Source organism: Vombatus ursinus, unplaced genomic scaffold (assembly GCF_900497805.2).
Source record: "Vombatus ursinus unplaced genomic scaffold, bare-nosed wombat genome assembly UNPS02009062.1, whole genome shotgun sequence".
In the NCBI taxonomy this organism is placed as follows: Eukaryota; Metazoa; Chordata; class Mammalia; order Diprotodontia; family Vombatidae; genus Vombatus; species Vombatus ursinus.
This window is the reverse complement of record NW_020948840.1, coordinates 730,847-753,102: the sequence shown is the minus strand read 5'-3', so window position 1 is coordinate 753,102 and position 22,256 is coordinate 730,847. Positions and strand designations below refer to the sequence as shown.

The 22,256-nt window shown below is 35.2% G+C and overlaps 1 protein-coding gene across 1 annotated transcript in view; it reads right to left on the bottom strand.

The window, feature by feature from the left end:
- Positions 1-215: 215 nt before the first annotated feature.
- The window catches only part of TAF1B (TATA-box binding protein associated factor, RNA polymerase I subunit B), an 89,916-nt gene continuing 67,875 nt past the window's right edge, over positions 216-22,256 (bottom strand). Inside the window, exons 10-15 of the mRNA XM_027850336.1 lie at positions 17,688-17,865; positions 17,092-17,138; positions 15,762-15,852; positions 13,059-13,129; positions 11,602-11,821; positions 216-1,090 (exon numbers count right to left, since the gene is read on the bottom strand). Of these exons, the coding sequence (XP_027706137.1) occupies positions 889-1,090; positions 11,602-11,821; positions 13,059-13,129; positions 15,762-15,852; positions 17,092-17,138; positions 17,688-17,865 (809 nt within the window). The 3' untranslated portion in view covers positions 216-888. The remainder of the gene's footprint in view (positions 1,091-11,601; positions 11,822-13,058; positions 13,130-15,761; positions 15,853-17,091; positions 17,139-17,687; positions 17,866-22,256) is intronic.

The following is a 22,256-nucleotide window of genomic DNA, read 5'->3' as shown; positions in this document are numbered from 1 at the left end:
CAATGCAGACCATGATTTTCTCTGCAACTCAGAGTCTTAGTTCCAGAGGCACTAAGAGGTTAAGTGACTTCACATAACTAGGATGTATCAGAAATGGGACTTTAACTCAGGTTTTTCTGACTTCAAAGATGGCCCTCTATCCACTACACCAAAGCTGTCTATGTGCATGAGTATGTGTGTGTATACACATATACAAAGATATTAATGTAACACATATGTAAATGTACATATGTATTCATACATGCACATATAAACAGATTTTTAAAAATCTTTCTTACTTTATTCAACATATGATTAAGTTACAAGTCACTCTAACCAATAATTTTCCCCCATCTGTTTTAATTTGGTTCAACAAACATTTATTAAGGCACAAGCTAAGCACTAGGGGAAATACAAAGGTAAGACAGTCTTAATGTTTGCTACACAGGTGAATAAAAATATAATCTCACTAATATTTTGCTATTCTTCAATAATTTGTTTAAATTTTTAATATGAAGACTTTATAACAATATTACTTCCATTAAGTCCTTCTTGATGCTTGTTCGTGGTGTGGAGGTGACTCTGAATTCTGACAGCAGAATACCAGCTCTGGCAGGTAATATCAAGCTGACAAGACTTCAAGGATGGGCCTGGCAGCAGGCCTAAGGATCATCCTGGCTAAGTTTGAAGATGTTTATCACAGGAATGCTGGGTACTAGGATTTACTTTTGACTTACAGCAACTCATGAAAATGTCTAAGATACATACAACTTGTCATCTGCAGTGATGGATGGAGCGTGCACACTGAAACAATAAATCTTTTGAAGTAATGAAGTACAGTTCTGTGGCAAAAACACTGTGAAGATATGTAGAAGCAAATTTCTCAAAATCATTTCCACTTTTATCTTCTTAAAATCTTCTTGCTTTTTTGGATTTAGAGGCTTTACTTTTATTCTCATATTTTTTGTAAAAAAGTCTCTTTTCAATTAAGCTTACCTCTTCATGAAGAAGTGAAGTCTTTATCCTCAGTAGGAAGGAGAAAAAATTTAGTACAAACTGGTAGCTCACAGAAAAATTTGATTCTTCATAGGTAGTTACATGTTTACAGTAACTAGGAAAACAAAAGAAAACATGATTTAAATGGTAATATGTTCCTTTAAAATCAGAAGGAAAGATGAATAATAATAGATCTAAAAGGGTAAAAGTCCTTGAAATAAAAATTGCAAGACAAAGGAAACTGAATTAATACCTGATAAAAGTATCATAAACCCCATGGTTTCCAAGAAAGAATGGAATGGCAGCAGGATGTTCCAAAATGGTTCAAGAGAGAAATCAGATCCTTTAGAGAACTTCAATGAGAACTGGGAGAATTTATGACCTGCACAGCTTAACAGAATAGAAAAACCTGAATCCATGGCGGTGAGTCTCTCCAAAGAAGTGAGAGAACATAAGACTGGAATGTGAGGAAGTGCTGAATGAGGTGATATAGTTGTGTTGGAGACCAACTCATGATTATCTATAGCAGGGGAGGGTGGGACACAACCTATCTTCCCACCCTGATGACTCCCCACTTTCGGTCAAGCCATGGCACCTTTGGGGTCAATTCCACACATCTCCAACAACCCAGTGAATCAATAGCTTCCACTGAGAGCCTACTGCTATAGATGGGAATCAGAGATCCCCAATTTTTTTCATATTATATTGATGGTCATCATAGATTTTTAGGGACTTAAACCTGAAATTCTCAAGAGTGATGGGATCAGTGATTTCGTCACATGAAGATGATATTATTAAACTATTTTGGTCAAGAGGCAAAAAACTTTTCCATGTATAGGCAGGCGCCATGCAAAACCTTTCACATAGTTTACCCTTGTTTCAGATAAACAAGGTAAACAACCCCCAAGTAAGGAATAGTTCTTGCTAATTCTTCAAAGTCAAGTTCTCAAACTTGAATGTACCTCATAAATATTAATACAACAAAATACTAGCTATCTGAAACCCACAGGAGGCATTCTGTATAACTATTTTCCAAAAAAGCCATGGGTTTACTCCTTTTAGGTACCCAAACTATTTTGCACGGCAATATTTCCAGGTAGTATTATATACTTTACCTTCTTAAATATAAAATACTGAACATAATTTAATACTACTTGTTGACTCAGGGGTCCTTAAGATGCACATCAATTATTAAGCTGTGTAGTAATAGCCCTCTCAGGACTACTGGTTGTGGAGGGCTATTTGCCTCAGACAGTTATATTTTCTGAATTTCTGTGATGGCTTTTTGTGATCCCTTTTTTTGTTTGGGTGGGAGTTAAATTTTTTTGCTGCTGTCAGTGTGCCTGCCTCCAATGAGTAACTCTTAGAATTAGAACCCAAATAGGCAAGACTTTAAGAACTGCCATATAAAATAAATAAACAGATTATGAATGATGACAGTGGGGTTGGGAGATGAGGGAGGGATTAATCATCTATGAGTAAAGTATATCAGCTCTAGCATACGGATCATAACCTCACAGATTTAGAGTTGGAAGGGATCTCAAAGACAATCTAGTACAATTTCCTCATTTTATAGATGAGAAAACAGAGGCCCACCAAGATAAAGCTGACATGCCCAAGTTTATAAAGCAAGTAAGTAGCACAGCTGAAATTCCAACCCAGATCTTCTGACTCTATATCTAATGGTCTTTCAATACTATATCATAACATAAAAATTCTGAAAGTCTTCATAAGATGGTAACTATTTTTTTTGTACATGAACTTGAGACCTACCACTACCATCACTTGGTCAAAGAGTGTGTATATAAAATATAAGTTAAGTTTTGAAAAACATAAACCAAAGCATTAAAATGCAAAACCCAATGAGGAATTAACATCACTAATACCCTAATACCTTAAATACAATTGATATGGTTTACAGACTTAGTCTATCACAAATAACTGGCCATCCTGGTGAAAATGTATTTAGGCAGAATATTGATCAAGACATTGATAACACATTGATCAAATAAAGGAAAAAGAAATATTGGAGAAGCTGCAGGAAAATTGGCACTTGTTACATTGTTGTTCAACTCTGGAAAGCAATCTGAAACTATATCCAAAAAGTTACTAAACTGTGCAAAACCTTTGACCCAGCAATACCACTACTGACAAAAAAAGAGCAAAAGATATTATATGCATGAAAATATTTGTAGTAGCTCTTTTTATATTAGCAAAGAACTGAAAACTAAGGTACTATCCATCAATTAGTTGATCAAATTATGATATAATGAACATACTGGAATATTACTTTGCTATAAGAAATGAAGAAAGAGATGGTTTCAAAGAAACCTGGTTAGAACTTGTATAAACTGATGAAGGAAGTGAGCATAATCAGGACAATAATTTCCACTAAAACAACAACACTGTAACAATAACAGTTTTTAAATCTGACCAATTCGATGACCAATCATGATCCCAAAAGATTTAAGTTCCATGAAGCATGTCACTGAGCCCCTGATGGACTTACACGCAGAATGAAACACACATGTTTGGACATGGCCAATATGGGAATTTGTTTTGCTTGACTATGTTTGTTAAGGGATTTTGTCTTCCTTTGTTGTCTCTGTATACCAAGTGCATAAACAATATATGGCGCATAGGAGGCATAAGTGCTTGTTAATAAATGCTTGCTAAATTAACCTTAATTTCTTTACCTCTGTGTAACCTTTCCCTGCATTTTAACTTTATCCTAAGTAGGCTCTTAAAATACTCAATAAAATGCTTTTCAAATTTATCTTAGATAATTCTTCAAGTTTACATTTAATACTCAGTCTAAAGAGATCCTAAAAAAGGTCTGTGCACTATAAAAATACACCTGAAGAATTTGTTGACTGACATGAAAGTAAACCATGCAAAATTCTAGATCAGAAAGGAAAAGTGTAATATTTCAATATGACAAAATAAAAGAAGTGCCTAAATATTTTAGGGGGAGGAACTCAAGAATAAAGTTATTCTAAAATTGCTATTATTATGTCAAATTAATGATGACTTTAAAAACCTTGAGGTATTCAAATTAATGATTCACACAATGAGAACTTAGACACAGACACACATTTAATGATGGCAGTACCTCACCAGAGAAGTTTGGGGAAAAGCAAAATACAATAATGATTTCAAATTTGGGCATGCTGAATATGAGAAGCCTATAGGACATTACAAAGAAAGGTTCAGCAAGCAGCTGGCAATGCAGGACTGACACACAGGAGAGAGATTAGGGATAGATCTATAACCTGGGTATCATCTGCATAGATATGATCTCTGCATCGATGGCAGCTAGAGAGATCACAGAGAACAAATATAAAGAGAGAAAACTCAGAGGCCTGAGGGGCACCCATGTTGAGAGGGTAGGGCATAGATGATAAAACTCAAAAGGAGTTGCCACAAAGACAGGAGAAAAACCAGAAGATAGTTATGTCCTCAAGGCCAAGGAAGGATACTATGCAAGAGAAGGTGTATAATAATGTCAAAAACTGAAGAAGTTAAGGAGAATTAGGAATGAAATTTAGCAGCTGGGGGATTGCTCTAACTTGGGAAAGAGTAGTTTTAGTAAAGTGGTGGGGTTGGAAGCTATAATGCAAGGGACTAGGAGGTATATGGAAATTGAGAAGGTGGAGAAAATGAATGTAAGTTTTTTTTTCTCTTAGAGTTTGATTGGAAAAAGGAAGAGAAATGAAGGATAACTTGAAGGGGTGATAAGGTCAAGAGAAGGTTTTTTAAGGATTGAACTGACTTGGACATACTTATAGGTAGAAATGAAGAAGCCAGTGGATAAAGTAAGATGGAAAATGGAAGAGGTAATAATGAAAGGGGTAAGCTCCCAGAGGAGATATGACCTATGCTATTAGGGAATGGGATCAACGACAATTAGAGGAGTTAGCTTTTGGTAAGAAGAAGAGGAATCTCTTTTTCTTTTTTAAAAATTAACTTATTTTTAGTTTTCAACATTTGCTTTTATAAGGTTTTGAATTCTAAATACTTCCCTCCTTCCACTTTCCCATCCCCAAGATGGCATGCAATCTGATATAGGCTATACATGTATGATCATATTAAACATATTTTCACATCAGTCATGTTGTGCAAGAAGAATCAGAACAAAAGGGAAAAACCATGAGAAAGAGAAAACAAAAAACAACAAAAGAAAGAGAAAATGGCATGCTCTGATCTGCATTCAGACTCCACAGTTCTTTCTCTGGATGTGGATAGCATTTTCCATCTCGAGTCTTTTGGAACTGTCTTAGATCATTGTACTGTTAGACTTAGCTCAAAAGAGCCAAGTCTAACATAGTCAATGCATACAACGCACAATGTTACTGTTACTATGTACAATGTTCTCCTAGTTATGCTCACTTCACTCAGTATGAGTTCACGCAGATCTTTCCAAGTTTTTCTGAAGTCTGCCTTGCTCACCATTTCTTATGGAACAACAGTATTTCATTACATTCACATACACAACTTGTTCAGTCATTTCCCAATTGATGGGCATCCCCTCAATTTCCAATTCTTGGTCACCACAAAAAGAGCAGCTATAAATATTTTTGTACACGTTGGTCCTTTAAGGAATCTCTTTTTCAAAGACAGGTACAAAGAGAGAATAAGTAGTAATAGTTTTGCAGTGTTGGAGTAAAGAAAATAGAGAGCTCATGACATGTTTTTCTCAGTAAAGCAGGAAATAAGTCCTTTGCTGAGAAGCATACTAATTATTTTTATGACCTTGGTCAAGTCACTTAACTGTTCTTGGCCTCAATTTTCTCATCTGCAAAGAAGGAGAGAAGGGGAAGTTGGACTAGATGGTCTCGGAAGTCCCTTCCAGTGCTAGGAGTATAACTCTATAAAGACAGGGTAATTATAGAAGGCTTCAAATAAGAGAGGTCTTCAACTGATATTGTGGGGAATGGGAAAGAAAGCTAACTGAGAATAAAAGCAACAAGGATCCATTGAGATTAGATGACAAACTTTCAGTGGACCTTGTCAACTGAATTGAAATCAGGTCAGGTGCCTTAATTCAATTATATTTAGCTCAATTAATCATTAAGTGCCTATTATATAAAAGGCCAAGCTCTAGGCATTGGGAATTAAAAGATAAATAAAACATAGTCTCTAATCTTAAAATGTTTATAATCAATCAATAAATATTCATTAAGAAACTACTATGTGCCAGGTACAGCACTAAGCACTGGGGACACAAAAAGTGGACAGTTCCTACCCTCAAGGAGTTTACAATCTAATTAGGGAGACAACAAATAAACAAATGTGAATAAACTTTACACAGGTTAAACAGAAAATAAGTAAAAGAGGGAAGGCACCAGAATTAGGAGCAGTTGGGAAAGGCTTCCTGTAGAAGATGGAATTTTAGCTGGGAAGCCAGGGAAACCAGTTGGCAGGTTTGAGGAGGGATTACATTCCAGGCATGGAGGACAACCAGATAAAATGTCTGGAGCGGAGAGATGGAATGTCTAGTTGGTGAACTAGCAAAGAGGTCAGTATTATTGGATCAGAGTACCCAGGGGAATTTAAGATAAAAGAAGACTTAATAGGTCTCAGAGAAGGTGGTAGATTATGCAGGGCTTTGGATGTCAAATAGATTTTGTATCTGATCCTATAGGTGATAGGGAGCCACTGGAGTTTATTTAGCAGGGAGTGATGGTTGGACTGGTGCTTTAGAAAAATCACGTGAGTGGCTGAGTAGAGGATGGACTGGAGTTGGGAGAGACTTGAGACAAGCAGACGTTATTGCAATAATCAAGGCATGCACTAGAGCGGTGGCAGTGTCAGAGGAGAGGAGGGATATTAGAGGGATGTTGCAAAAGTGAAGTCAATAGGCCTTGGCAACATACTGGATATGGGCAGTGAGAGATAGTGAAGAATCCAAAATGACTCCCAGGTTGTGAACCTGAGGGACTGGAAGAATGCTGTTGCCCTCTACAGTTACAGGGAACTTGGGGGGAAGAAGGGGAAGCAAGCACATAAATAGTAATGAAATAAAGAAAAGTGATGTCACTCAAATAAGTCCAGGCAACTCACTAATCTTATGGGAGAATGAAGTAAATGCAAAGGAGAGGTACAGGAAAGTACTGTGACAAACCTGGGGCAAGGGAAAGGGGTATTAGTCACAGTTTCATGGAGATGGCATCTGAACTGGGCCTTGAAAGAAGGGCCCGTGTTTCCTTTCTCCAGTCCTTTCAGACAAGAATGATCTCTATCTCCTCAGAACTCCCAAAGCATTTTGCACCTTTCTCGAGAGACTTTCAAAAACTATTATACTTCTTTTTCCCACTGTAATTTTCACTCATTGCAGAGAATGAGTCATGTTATTTTTATATTTCCCACTAACCTAGCACAATGTCATATATGTAGTGGGTCCTCAGTAAAGATGTATTGAATGAATGAAAGAACACATGGCATTAAGGAAAAAAATATGTACATGATTCAAAACTGTAGTCTCTAAACCTAGTTAAGCTGGATCTTGACCAAAGGACACACAGTCCATCAAGAGCCTTCCCAGATTTGTAGGACTTTTCAGACCTTTTGTTCCTCTGGCATTGACTCTGAGAACCAGAGATCACCTCCACCACAGCAGACTGGAAGATTATATACCTGCCTTTTTGGGGGTCTAAAACCATGATGTCATCAGTAGATCAACACCTCCTTTGTAACTTATAATCTTAGATTTAGGTACCGAGAAGATTAGTAGTGACTTGCCCCTGGTCACACCGACAATATTTCAGTTCAGATCAGGAAAACCTAGTCTATCACATGTGTATGTTTGTAAAATACACACATACACATGCATATGTGTATTGTATAGATATATATGTGTATTGATATGCAAATATGTATTATCTATTGGGGTTTATCTTAAACACAAAAATAAATTATTTGGTTAATTTTGGAAAACCATATGCATACCAGAGAGTTCCTTTCCTCTACTACTTAAATGAAAATTTCTAATTCTTACAAAAGGAGACTCAAGAGACATCATTACCAAACAAGCACTTGAAGAATGCTGTAAAACTGGTTTAATCTAAACCAATTAAAATCTCACATAAACTTTCACACTTTTTTTTGGGGGGGGGATTGGCATTATACTATTTCCTCTATAGATAATTTGCTCCAATTGAATTCTTTTAATTCTACTTTTTCGATATCAAGAATATTTATCTCCTTAGAAACAATATATTTCCAATGAATGAATATGAAAAGAAATTATGTAATGAAATGGAGAAAGGACAAATATAATATAATAGTTGTGCCACAATTATTTGTATGAAAATAGTAGTAGCACTAAGAACTAAATTACCCTAAAATTTTCATATAGGTATTTATTTCTGAAAGGCAATTCTTTGTAGTGCTAAGGGCATCAAACTTGGAGTCAGGCAAGACCTTGGGTCTAGTTCTCTACAACATTGACAAGCTGTGTTCCTTGGCAAGTTACTTAATTTCATTAAATTTCAGTCTCCCCATCTGTAAAATCTGGATAATGATGGTTATAAAGAATATGCTTTGAAAAATTTCAAGCATTATATGGGAGATATTATTGTTATTATAACTGGCTTTTCAATTAACTTCTCAGGAACTCAGACAACTCTTTAAGTCTGTAAGTTGCAGAGAAGGTGTCAGCCTGCATGGGTAGAGGGAGTTTCCCTCATCTGGAAGTTCCCTGTCCTAATTAAATCATAGGTCTAGTTCCTATCCCTCATTTAGTACATGTACATACTTGTCTTCCTCATTAGAATGTTAGCTCCTTGAAAAGAGAGGTTATTTCAATCTATGTACTTGTATCCCCAGTACCTTGCACAGAAGCTTAATAAATATATGTAGAATGATTATTGTTTTTGCTCTAGATTTGTTACATCATTGTACAGAAGTTTTGTTTTTTTTTTTTTTTGCATAGAAGCTTCCACCATCAAGGCAGATCAGCAACTGAGAGGTTAAGTGACTTGCCATGGTCACACATCTAGTATGTATCAAAGGCAATATTTGAACCTAGGTCTTCCTGCCTCTCAGCCCAGTACTGTATCCATTATAAGCCACACAGTCTCTTTTGTCATAGTCTCACTATTCTTATGTTTTTGATGAAGCTCAGGTATCAAGTTCCTATGACAAGTGTCGTTCCTGCTATTATTCTTTTATATGTTCAAAGGACAATTATACAGGCAGATAAAATAACTATTTTTTGTTGCTGAAAAAAAAGTATTAGGATGTAAGCTCATCCACTACAGGTTTATTACTGTTTTTACTCTATTCCTTCTCTCTTGCAGACTCATTTCAATGAATTTAAAGTACTCAAATGGTTCTGTGATCTCATTGATGTGAATGTTTTCTCCAGTGATAGAATAATGTTATTTCCATGAGACATTTAGTCATTTCCTACTGTAGTGCTTATAATATTAACAGAAAGGCAAGCATTAAGATAACTGAAGTTTATGCATCAACATCAACTACAAAGGATGACAAAGTAGAGAAATTCTACAAACTGGATAAAACTTGCCAAATTAAATCAGTATACAGTCTAATATTCAAATGTAAAATAGGTAAAGAAAAAACTAGCAGTTCACTGGATCACTTCCTAAACCTCACCAGGCAATTATTCAGACTTGAACTTGCCCATCAATATGACTTCATCTCAAAATATAATATGATTATCACTAGATTTGGATGTCTCAGAAAAAATATTACGTAGTATTCTCACTGACATGGTTGGTTACATTTATGGAACACCAACTACCAAAAAATTGTATGATGCAAGTGGGCATGCATCTCTCAGCTCCATTCATTAATTCGACAAACATCTATTAAATGCCTACTATGTGCTAGGCACTGTGCTAGATGGTAGAGATACAAAGGCAAAAATGAAACAGTCTCTCCTCTCAAAGAACTTTCATTCTCCTGGGGGAGGGGAAAAAAGCAACATGTACACAGATAAATACAAAGCATATACAAAATAAACATAGAGTAGTTTTGCTTGATGAATGATTGCTATGGGAGAGAGACAAACAACTGGGGGAATTAAGAAAGGGCCTCTTGTAGGAAGTGATATGAATAGAAGTAGGAGTTCTAAGAGGTGGAGGTGAGGAAAAAGCATTCCAGGAAAAGTTTATGCAGTAATGTCTATGTGAAACTGTAGATAGGCTAATTTGGCCATAATACAAGAATGAGTTAAGTAATAGTGAGTTAAGAACGTGAAAAAAGTCTGGAGAGATTAGCTGGAGTAAGGCAGTGAAGAACTTTCAATGTCAAAGAGAAGAGTTTGTATTTTATCCTAAGGCAAAAGGAAGCCACTGAAACTTCCAGAGCAGGAAAGTGATCTAATCAGACACATGCTTCAGGAGTAACAATTTGGCAGCTGTATGAGGATGGATTGGACGGAAGAGAAGCAGGCTGTAGGAAAACCAAATGGGACATTATTACAATAGTCTGGTGACAAAGGCTCAATCAGGACAGTGGCTACTAAGTAGAGAGAAGGGAAGAAATGGTAATTGATTGGTTATGTGGAGTGAGTAAAAGTATAGAGTTGAGGATAATTCCTAGGTTACAAACTTTAATTATTGAAAGAACAGTGATTTCCTTGACAGATCTAGTTATTTGCTCACACTGATCCCCTATGCCCAGGATGCCCTCTCTCTCTAGCCTTCTTCCTTGCTGAATTCCTACCCATCTTTAAAAATCTAACTCAAATGCTACCTCCTTCAGGAAAATCTGAGTTCTCTAGTTTGGAAAATCACATATCATTTGTTTTGCAGGTTTTTAATGCACTTATGAGGTAATCTTATGTATTTGTATTATCTTATCCCTCTAGCAGACTTTAATAACCTTGATGACAGAAATCATGCTTTATCTAAATTTTGTCTCCCTAGAGGACAGAATAGTGCTTTGCATACAGTGGGTGATTATTAAATATTTATTAAATGGTTAGTGAGTAAATGGCTACCAATATTTATTTCAAAATTTAAGTGAGACCACTTTTACTGAGTCCCAATAGAATCTGAAATCACTTCCCTAGTAAGAAAAAGCAAAGATGCTTCACATGGTATGGCTGAATATTTTTGCGGCTTTGCTTGTTTAAAAGACTACTTTTGTTTCAGAAGAGGGGTCATTTCTTCTTACAAGAAAAAATTTCCCTCAATCTTATCACAGTGTCATTTTAAGAAAAGTGTTCATTGCTCTGGAAAGAGTAGCGGGAAACTGAAACCTTTTTACTGCTGCTGTTTTAAGGTTTTCTAAAATACATAGTATAAGGGACTATTTGTGCAATATGCTTTCAAGAAACAGGTTCTAACATTGATCAATATTTATCTGCATTTTGATTAGTTCATCACTTTGCTGTAGATTGATTTAACTGGACCAAAAAGTTCTATAATTCTGTATCACCTCCCTTTTAAAATCTCTGTTTTTGTTTTACACAACACAAGGAAATGGTACACATCTTTGGACTTTTAGCCCCTCAATCTTCCAGTCACATCAATCTAGCTGTAATTGACTAATATGCCAAATTTTACATAAAGAATTTCATGTTACAACTGGTTTAGCAAAAGGGCAAACACTTCATTCCTTTCGGCCTAACTCTTCCCTCAAAGTGCCACATACCTCTTACAGAACTTCTGAGTGCTAAGCCAATACTGTGAGTTCAAGGTTGTTAATGATTTCCCTTTCTTTTGTAGGATTTTCTGAAGACTGTGTCCATGGAAGCAAGTTGTATTCTGGTCTTCTGCCCAGTTCAACTGGAAACTTGATGGTTTCTTCTTTTCTGGATTTGGTGCTGAATCAACCAGTATGCTAAATTGTTTTTGGAGGTTTGCTACCATTCCTGGAAATAGATGGAAGAAAACCGCATAAGAAAAAGCAGTGCTTAACTCACAGAAATACAAAGTACATAATATGATAATGATACCAATTGTTTAAAAAAGCATCCTCGAGTACTGTTCCCCTTTGAAGTAATCCCTTTGGATGGCTAGAGACACTAAATCCAAAGCTTGTGGTGCTCAAAGAAAATAGTAACTTTTCGTTACAATCACATTTTGTTTCTGAAACAAAATGATACTGCCCACTTTAACCATTCACTGTATTCACCAAGGCTCAAATGATTTCTAATCAACAGGAGAATGTTTTTTTCTTGCTTCCAAAATGCAAGCCTTCTGTTAAAGGATGAGGGTAGAATACTAGAATAGAGGTAGGAGGGATTTCAACAGACTTGGGCTATGGTCCCAGATGAGACACTAATTTACTATGCAATCTTAGACAAACCACTTAACTTCCTCTAGGGCTCTTCTACTGTAAAGTGAGGGAAGAGGGATGGGTTACATGATTTCTAAGTTTACTTCTCTGTGTTTAGAATATTATGACTTTACTTTAAGACTTACATTCATTGAAGACATTTAAAAAGGAAATGTGAAGGAATGTAAAGGCCATTTCAAAAGATGTTTCAACTATCCATATAATCTTAAGGTTTTCAGCTGCAAAAACATTTAAACCTCAGTTTTTAATAATGGCAGCAATGCTGGACAAAGTGTATTTGATGATTAAAATAGCTATTTTGATAGGGACAATACTTTTTTATGTGTGTGCATTATGGCATCTTAAAAACATCAGTTATAACTTATAATCACAGCTTGTATATTTACAATTTTAAAAAATACAGATTTTACTTCTATATAAATGGTGGCCTGGTATAGTGGCAAGAATAGAAGACTTTGAGTCAAGAGACCTGGATTTGAGTCCCATCTCTGAAACTTCCTAAGCATATTTCCTGTGGCAAAATACTCTAACTTTGTGGCTTTAGTTTCCTCATATATAAGATGACCAAAATAAGATGTGTACTGCTAACTTGTTGTAAGGAAAGCACCTTATAAACTAAATGAATATGAGATATGATTTTTATAATCATCATTACTGTTATTGTTATTATCAGAAAACATATTACTGCCAACATAATTGAGCAGTTTTGGTCACATATTAAATCCTGCGGATAAGGAAAATGATAAGATAAAACTATGTAAGTACATAATAAGTAAGTGAAAACAATACTCGAGAAAAATTCAACTCACGTCGTCTTTTGTAAACTACTGATCTGTCCACTGATGAATAATACAGTGGCTTTGCACTTTTCCACAGGTACCTATAAATGGAAAAAAATTGTAACATGATGGAAAAGAAATGATGAAGGAGAGACCACTTTCAGTTGAAGGCAGTGAAATAAAAGAATGCTACCTAAAGTAAATGATACCCATTAGTCCTTGAAGGAAAGGAGAAACTAGTTTCTTTTAAAGCTTAGCTTAAGCACCATATGATGTCACACTTAATTCACCAACACCCCCACTTCTAGTGTACCCCTAAAATTATCTTGTATCTACTTTGTATATATTTATATGTATATATATGTATGTACACACATGTTTTATGTAAACTTATATCTGTACTTATTCTTTCCCCTGATATAATGTAAAGCTCCTTGAGGGCAGAGACTACTTCATTTTTTTTTTTTTGGTCTTCGTATATCTAGCACCTAGGATGATGCCAGGAATATAGTAGGTGCTCAATAAATGTTTCTGACTGATTCAACAGATGGAGATGGTGATGGTCCATTTTAAGTATGGGGATGATAAGGGCAAAGGCACTGTGACAAAAAAAGGCAGGCAAGAACAGGATACAGAAAACAGTTCAATTTGGTTGAAAATAAGTTCATGGAGACGAGTAATGAGATAAGCCTGAGAAGATGGTTTGAAATCAGAATGCAGAGGACCTTGAATGATAAAATCAAGAATTTTTACTTTATTCAGTATACACTAAGTAGTCACTGAGGGTTTCTGAGTAAAGGAATGATGTGATTAGAGCAATAAATTGGGAAAGTTACTAAAACAGCCATGAAAAGGATGAATTACAGACACAATGGGGAGGAAGACAATTTATGCAAATATTTGCATAATCTACGTGAGAAGAGAGTAGGAGTTGAAAAGGGAAGACTGATAATATAGTATAGTGAGTCAATAAACATTTATTAAGTGAACTCACAATTTAGGAGTATAGGTGTAAATCCTGCCCAAGAAGCCTTGCCATTTCAGAAGGAGATCATAAAATACATGGCTTCTTCTCCAATCTTTATTATGTAACAAAAGGTCAAATGAGTCATTTTTGAAAATGTTGCTTTAGAATCTATAAACTTATACTACTTCTAATTTATGTGGAATAAAAATAATACAGGTTGTCCCAAAAGTCTTAGTTCAGTTTTAAGTTATTAAAGTTTAGGCCTTTGGGATACCTTGCATATATTGACTTCAATTTAATATCTTTCTGAAATGCTTCAATATCATATTGACACAAAATAAGATTAAAGAAATTTTGTCAGCTCAAAAAATATTTTCACCAATCATTCTTGATCACATAAGACTAAAAAGATCAGTACATGGCCAAGAGAATGATGATCTAGGACAGGGGTGGGGAGCCTGTGGCCTTGAGGCCACATGTGGCCCTCCAGGTCCTCAAGTGTGATTCTCTGACTGAATCCAAATTTCACAGAACAAATCCTTTAATAAAAGGACTGTCAGAGCATAGAATTTAAGAGCTAAAAGAAATTTACTCCAAATCTCACATAGGCATATTGCCTTCATATTATAAGCTGGAGTACATCTAGTCATAAGCAGCCAGTATGGTGACAGTACTGGAGACCATGCCATATGAGAAGTCGTTGAAATCCTTTAATAAAAGGATTTGTTCTGTGAAGTTTGGATTCAGTCAAAGCGCCGCACTTGAGAACCTAAAGGGTCACATGTGGTTCCCCACCTCTGATCTAGGAGGAAGTATAGAACAGTGGGAAAACCTGTCTCTGATACTTACTACTTGTGTGATGTCAGGCAAGTCACGTAATTCCCCAGACCTCAGTTTTTCCTTCTGTAAGTAAGAGAGTTGGTCTATATGGAGTTTGAGGTCTCTTACAGATCCAGAACCAATACCATCTCAGGAAGGTACATCAAAATAATCTAGTCCAAAACATACTTGAACTGAGAAATTACATTCAGACTCCCTGACAAGCAGACATTTAATGTCCACTGAAAGACCTCCAGTGATGACAAACCTGCTACTTGTTGAGGGAGCTTGTTGTAGTGTAAGAGAATGCTAACTGTTAAGAAATAGTTCTTTCCACTAAGTCAAAATCCCTCTCTCTAAAACTTCTGTTAAACATCCAAAGTTTCTTCAACCACTTCTCCTATGGCATGGTCTCCAATACTGTCACCACACTGGCTGCCTATGTCTAGATGTATTCCAGCTTATACTATGAATGCAATATGCCTATGTGAGATCTGCAGTGAGTTTCTTCTAGCTCTCAAGTTCTATGCTCTGTCAAATAAGGTTGGTTCTATACAAAATCATAATACAAAACAAAAATCAGCCAAAATAAAGATAAAATAGTGTACATCTCCCTTCTTTTCCTTTGACTTGGTTTTAATGGCAGTTTCTCTCTATTAAGGAAACAGGATAATTGCTGGTGGCTTTCACTTTGATTTTCTATATTACTGGGATCAGTAGGATGAGGAAGGAACTTTAGAAAAGGGGTGATGTTGGTCAATTGAGGAAGATAGTGTAAACCACACAAGACAAACAGAATGTAGCCTAATGTCCAAAAAATGGTTATATATTGGTGAAAACTGTAAATTCACTGTACTTTAGCTTTTAAGTATCTAGGATGACCTGAGAATATCTAAGTGATTTAGAAATACAAGTGATTCAAACTGGAGTATTAAAAAAAAATGTACTTTGCTCTGAATTCCTCTTGTTTTTGCTGTTTCTCATCAATTATTTTCTTCATAATCTGATACCACTTTCTGAAGTCAAAATATGGCTTACCTGGAAGAAAAGAAACTTAATTATGCACCCTACAAAACCTGGGATAACATACATAACCCAAATGATACCTCATTTATTGATTACAGAATTAAGGAATCATAGATTTAGAGACAGACAAAACCAAAGGATCATCTAGTTCACTCCCCTGTTTTTAAGCATTTTAATAATAAATCTTGGTAAACATATAGAACCAATAATTCCACACTTAACTGAAATACTAACTTGCCAGTCTTAGGATAGGGGGTTAGGTGCAAAGTTGGGTGCACAAGTAGTTCAAAAAACAAGGTTGAGAATATCAATTAGTATAGAAAATAATGCAAATACTTCAATGCTTCCACTGAAAGTTTAATATTTTATTTTCTGCCACACCCAAATAACTGATGTGTATGTTCCAAGTTGTAGGGTGATGTCCCTCCTAAGTTGAGGGTGTCTCCATAATATTCCTTTAAAACAAAACAAAAGAAACAACAACAAAAGAAAATGCCCAAATCCTAGCTTTACTGGAAAAAAAAAAAACACCAAAGGATATAAAGTAGCACGGGAGAAATAACTTTTTTGGAAAGATGGAGGGTAGAAAAATATCACACAAAGGGGGATGGAGAAGAAAAAGACAACTGTATACTTAGAGCTTAAAAAAAAAAAAAAAGGCTCTTCCTGAAAAGGAGGGAGGTAGATCCTCTCTGAATGAAGCGGCTCCTATTCTCTAAGGAATGCTATAGTAGATCCACAGAAACTGGCACCATGAAGACCTATTAATTCCACATCACAACAACTCTCACATCTGCCCTTGCTTTTCTATCTCCACTGCCATCACTCTATTTAAAAAGTTACCACATTATCATGTGCTCAGACTATTGCAATAGCCTTTACATAACTCTAACACCCTCTCCATTCCCCTAATTCTTCATATCAGTTATTCCTCTGCTCAAAAATTTTTGCTGAGTTCCTATTGCCCTAAGGAAAGCTCATATTCCTTTGACATTCCCACCACTATCTGGTCTCAACCTACTTTTTCAACATGAAGTTACTAGGCCTTAGTCTAGGGCCATGAATATCAAAAGCATTTTCCTAGGCATCCTGGTATTAAGAATACCACTAACCCCAGATAAAATATGAAAACTCAAAATATGCTTTAAGCATAAACTCAAATGGCCTATAAACATAAAACACAATTTGGAGGGGGCACAATTTAGATATTAGATTTTAGAGTGAATGATATTAATAGAGACATTCAAGTACCTTCATGGTTATTTTCATTATTTTCTTGCGCAAGGCTAGAAAGGGACCTACAAATAATAATAAGTAAATTATCAACTAATTTGAAAACAATCACAACCTGAATTCTTCTACTTAACATACATAACTAATTGAACCAAATTTTTGGCAGGAAAAAATGAATCATTTGACCTGTTTAGATACTATACATTCTGTCAAATTCTGTCTAAGGGAAAGCAGCACTAAAAATCTTGCTCTCTCAAGCCAATCTTAAAAAGAATATATACACTATCAAAATCTAAGGATAAATAAATAAGGTCCTACTATGAATATCAAACAAGTAATGCCAAGAAAGAATCTAGTACATTATAAACCATTTAGTAAGTCAAAGTAAATATTCTGAAAATAATTGAGACATAAATGCACTGGTATAAAGCAGTTAGGGCTGCTGAATGTTTTATGGCAATTAAGACTTTCCTAAGTAAAAAATTTAACATAAATTTCTTCACTCAAAATAACTAGTAAAGTCAGTAACAATGGTATTACTTTAGTTTACTTAATATAATTATCATTATAAAGTGTGACTCCCCACTAAATAAAGACATAAACCACATATTTACCATTCAACATTGTCATTCAATAAAAAGAGTAGTTTCAGCACCACAACAATAATAGCTACAGCCTGAACATCATATTTAACTGTCTTTGTCTTTTGAGTTATTGGATCAAAAGTCAGGAAATCCACTTCTCCCATGCCAGTTATTCTAGTCACTTGACAAGTCAGGCTATGCATTTCATCTGTAGAAGAACAAAATAGGAAAATATAAATGGAATTTTCCTAAAAACTTGAACATTCTAATATTTGTATATCATGGATATATTTAGATGCACTTTGAAACATTTAAGAAAAATGGCATTTTATGATGTTTCAGGAAAAATAAAATAACAGCTCTCTCAAAGTTATTTTCAACAAAAACTGACTAATTTATTAAAATTCATTGTTATATATTTCATTTTCTAAACAAATTCAATGAGAATATATGTATGAATATATTATTTATTATATCATCAAAACACTTTTTAAAAACAAGTCCATAAAACACAGTGAATGCCAATTCCCCCTTAATACTTAGTACCTTCCAAGATTATCTACAATTTATTGTTTATATCTTGTTCATAGTTATTTTCATGTTGTCTCCCCAATTAGGCTCTGTGCTCCTCAAGAACATGGACTGTGTTTTGCCTTTTTTTGTATTCCTAGTGCTTAGCACAGTGCCTGGCACACAAGAGTCACTTAATAAATGTTTGCTGATTTGACTTTTACATCTAACTACACTGGACAGATTAACACCTGCAGCATCATACTGTTGGAATGTTCAATAGAATAAAAACTATTTTATTGCATATCTCTCTTTGTTTTGATCTATTTAAGCATTCCTCGTGTTTATCATACATTTGGAAACCTAATTATGCTTTGCGTCATTCTAAACGAAAAATCATAGTGATTTATTAGTAAAAAAAAATGTTCACTAACAACAAAAAGCTGAAATATTAGTCTCAAAGTAATTAGAAAATGCTTAGCCAAGAAAACTTGTAAATTTGCTTTAAGATATTCCAACATACGGTGGAGTTGTGAACTGATCCAACAATTCTGGAGAGCAATTTGGAACTATGCCCAAAGAGCTATAAAACTGTGCATACCCTTTGACCCAGCAATAGCACTTCTAGGGCTGTATCCCGAAGAGATCATAAAAATGGTAAAAGGGCCCACATGTACAAAAATATTTATAGCAGCTCTTTTTGTGGTGGCAAAGAATTGGAAACTGAGGAGATGCCCATCAATTCGGGAATGGCTGAGCAAGGTGTGGTATATGAATGTAATGGAATACTATTGTTCCATAAGAAATGATGAGTAGGCAGACTTCAGAAAAACCTGGACTTACATGAATTGATACTGAGTGAAGTGAGCAAAACCAGGAGAACATTGTACACAGTAACAGCAACACTGTGTGATGACTAACTCTGACAGACTTACCTCTTCTTAGCAATGCAAGGATCTAAGATAACTCCAAAAGACTCATAATGAAAAATGTTATCTATATCCAGAGAAAGAACTATGGAGTCTGAATGCAGAGCAAAGCATACTATTTGCTTTCTTTTTTTGTTTTGTTTCTTCTTTCTCATGGTTCCTCCTATTGGTTCTAATTCTTCTTTATAACATGACTAATGTGAAAATGTTTAATATGAATGTATATGTAGAACCTATATCAGATTGCATGCCGTCTTGGGGTGGAGAGAGGGGGAGAAAATTTGGAACTCAAAATCTTATGAAAGTGAATGTTGAAAACGAAACAAATTTGAAAAAAAAAGATATTCCAACATAAGACTTAAATATAAATATGTCTATTATATTGAAAGACTTAGATATTAAGACTTTACTCTTTCAATCAAGATAGTTTTCATTTATGTTTTAAGAAGATTTACAAAAAGATTTGCTAAATTTGCATATTATTTGCATCAGCCTCTAGGGAAGCACAGCTTCCTCTTGGGCAATTTGTAAGCTAGAACTATATTATTATTATTTGTTACTGCAATTTCTTGACTCTCCAGCACAAGAAATACATAGTAGGAAAAAGACAGGGGAGAAAGATGAAGAAGAGGTAGCACTGATAGTAAATAGAAAGTGGGAGGGAAGACATACCACTTTAGTTTTTATACCTCTGTACTGTGATGTAATATTGTATATTGTAGTTATGTCATCTTTGATCAGTATCACAGAATGTAAACTCTAATAGTCAGAGACTATGTTTTCTTCTGGGATCATAGCTTTGGATCTTAGAAATTACCAGTTCAACCTCTTCTTTTTATAGCTGAGAAATGTGAAGCCCAGAAAGGTTGAGTTACCCTAAGACCCAACAGGCAGCATGCAGCAGAGCCAGGCTTCAGCAAGCCCACCTTTTGAGGCCAGATCAGAGTACCTAATATACACTAGATGACAGTAGGGACCTCTCTCCCATTATACAGCCCTTGACTCAACCTGAAACAGAAAGTGGGTAGTCAGGCAAGTAAAGACCATTAAACTAGCCAAGTGAACCAAACTGACCCTCCTGCCACTCCCATTCCCACCATAGAACTGGTGTCTCAGATGGAAGCCTGTTATAAATTTATGATTTTACCAATAGGAGACTGTCTCAGTTATTTTTTCTGATGCCTAGAACCATCCTTATCTAGCTCAAGACTGAAGCATATTGGGGAGAGCTAAAGGCTCTCTTTCCTCCAATGATAGAAGGCTTTTTAACCTCTATTCTTTGAAAGAAAATCAAAGAAAAAAAGTAATTTAAACATAAGACCACTGATAAATCTCACAAGAAGAGCAGAAATTTGATCTTCTAAATAACAAAACATTAGACTAGCTACTGTGGTCTAAATATCATCAAGAAAAATTTGTAAAGTACTTGTTTTACTGTCACTTAGTTTTTAATATGGCCAATTTGTCTAATTTATTTTGCTCCTATTAAAAAAAAAACCCCTCACATCTTTGAAATTACTATTGCATCAGTATGGTCACCATATTTGTACTTTCTCACAAGTCTAAATCTCCTGAATTTCTCACACTTCCAGTTCAGCAAGAATTTCAGGAACTGATTATATCAGTAGATTCCAACTAGGTTACCTGTAGTTGAGTGTATTTTAAGCTATGTCTAATGAAAATCCTTTTATGCTCTGTATTTCGCTACACTGAATTCAAGGCATTAAGTGTTATTCTTGTTACACCAGATTTTATTCTGCATCTTCTAATGGAAAAAGAAACTGGCAAATATGAATTTCAAGCTAGTGGAGAGAGCACTGGACTTGGAGTCAGAAAAATCTAAATTCAGATTTGACCTCTGACATTTATTAGCTGTGTGGTCTTTGGCAAGTCACGTAATCTCCTTCTGCCTCTATTTCCTCATCTCTAAATTAGGAATAATAAAGCATCTACCTATCAGGGATGTTATGAAGATGAAATGAGATATTTGTAAAGTGCTGTGCAAACCTTAAATAGCTGTGGGTAGTTATTGTTATCATTAAACACTTTTGGAATATTTTTTTTTTTTTTATCTAATAAACATGTCATTGAAGAACAGGTGATGCGAATGTTTGAAAACTTCAGGCATCACAAATGTTCTAATAATTGACTCAATTATCTGGACAGAATTTACCTTTATTCCTGGCAGAAAGAGTAGAGACATTATTATCATCATGGGGTAGGTAAAAGACTTGTTCTGTTTGACCCTAGAGGAAAGAACTAAGTGCTATCGGTAGAAGTTGCAAAGACGCAAATTTAGTTTTGATATAATGAAGAACTTCCTAACAATTAGAGCTATCCAAAAGCAGAAGGGGATGACTTGAGAAGTGGTGGGCTCCTTCTCCTCAGAGGTGCTCAAGAAGAGTCTGGAAACCACTTGTCTGAAACCTTATTATAGTGGGAATTACTTTTGTGTATAGGTTGGATAAGCAGGCTGTTAAGATCCCTTCCAACTCCTGAATTCTGTAAATGTAGGCACTTAAGCCTAAATTCAAATGAGTAAAAATGAAAAGCAAAACAGGGCAGAAAAAGACTACCTTTTCAAAGAATATTTTTGGGTGCCATAATTTGAAATATTTCTGGGCTAAAATTTTCCTTTCAAAAGATGTGCAAAAAAGTTTTGCCAAATAAATTGATGGTACAAATAAGAATATGATTTTTAAATCTTTTTTAGAACAAACTATTTTGGGTGCTTTAGAAATATTAGGTTGTATAACTCAATCAACTTCCTAATTACAAATCACTCTTATCTATTTAGTGAAGCAAGACTCCTAAGGAACAGTTTCCCTTCATGCAACCCTAATTTTTACATGTAGTTGAAATTACACTGAATTTCTTTACAAAGATTCTCTAATTCAGACTACTTATTAATTCAGATTGACCTTCCTCATAACCACATAGAATCAGTAATGTACTGAAAGTCAGGGTAGCACAGTGTCCAGATACAAGGCCTTCAAGTCAGAACAACCCAGGTTCAAGACCCATCTTACATGTACTAGCTCTGACACTGGGCAAGTCACTAACTTCTCAAGTACCTCTTAGGACAAGTGGCAGAGCAGCTACTGACTTGCACTGATACAGGGAGTTTCTTCACTGGGAGTTCTACATATACTAATGAAAT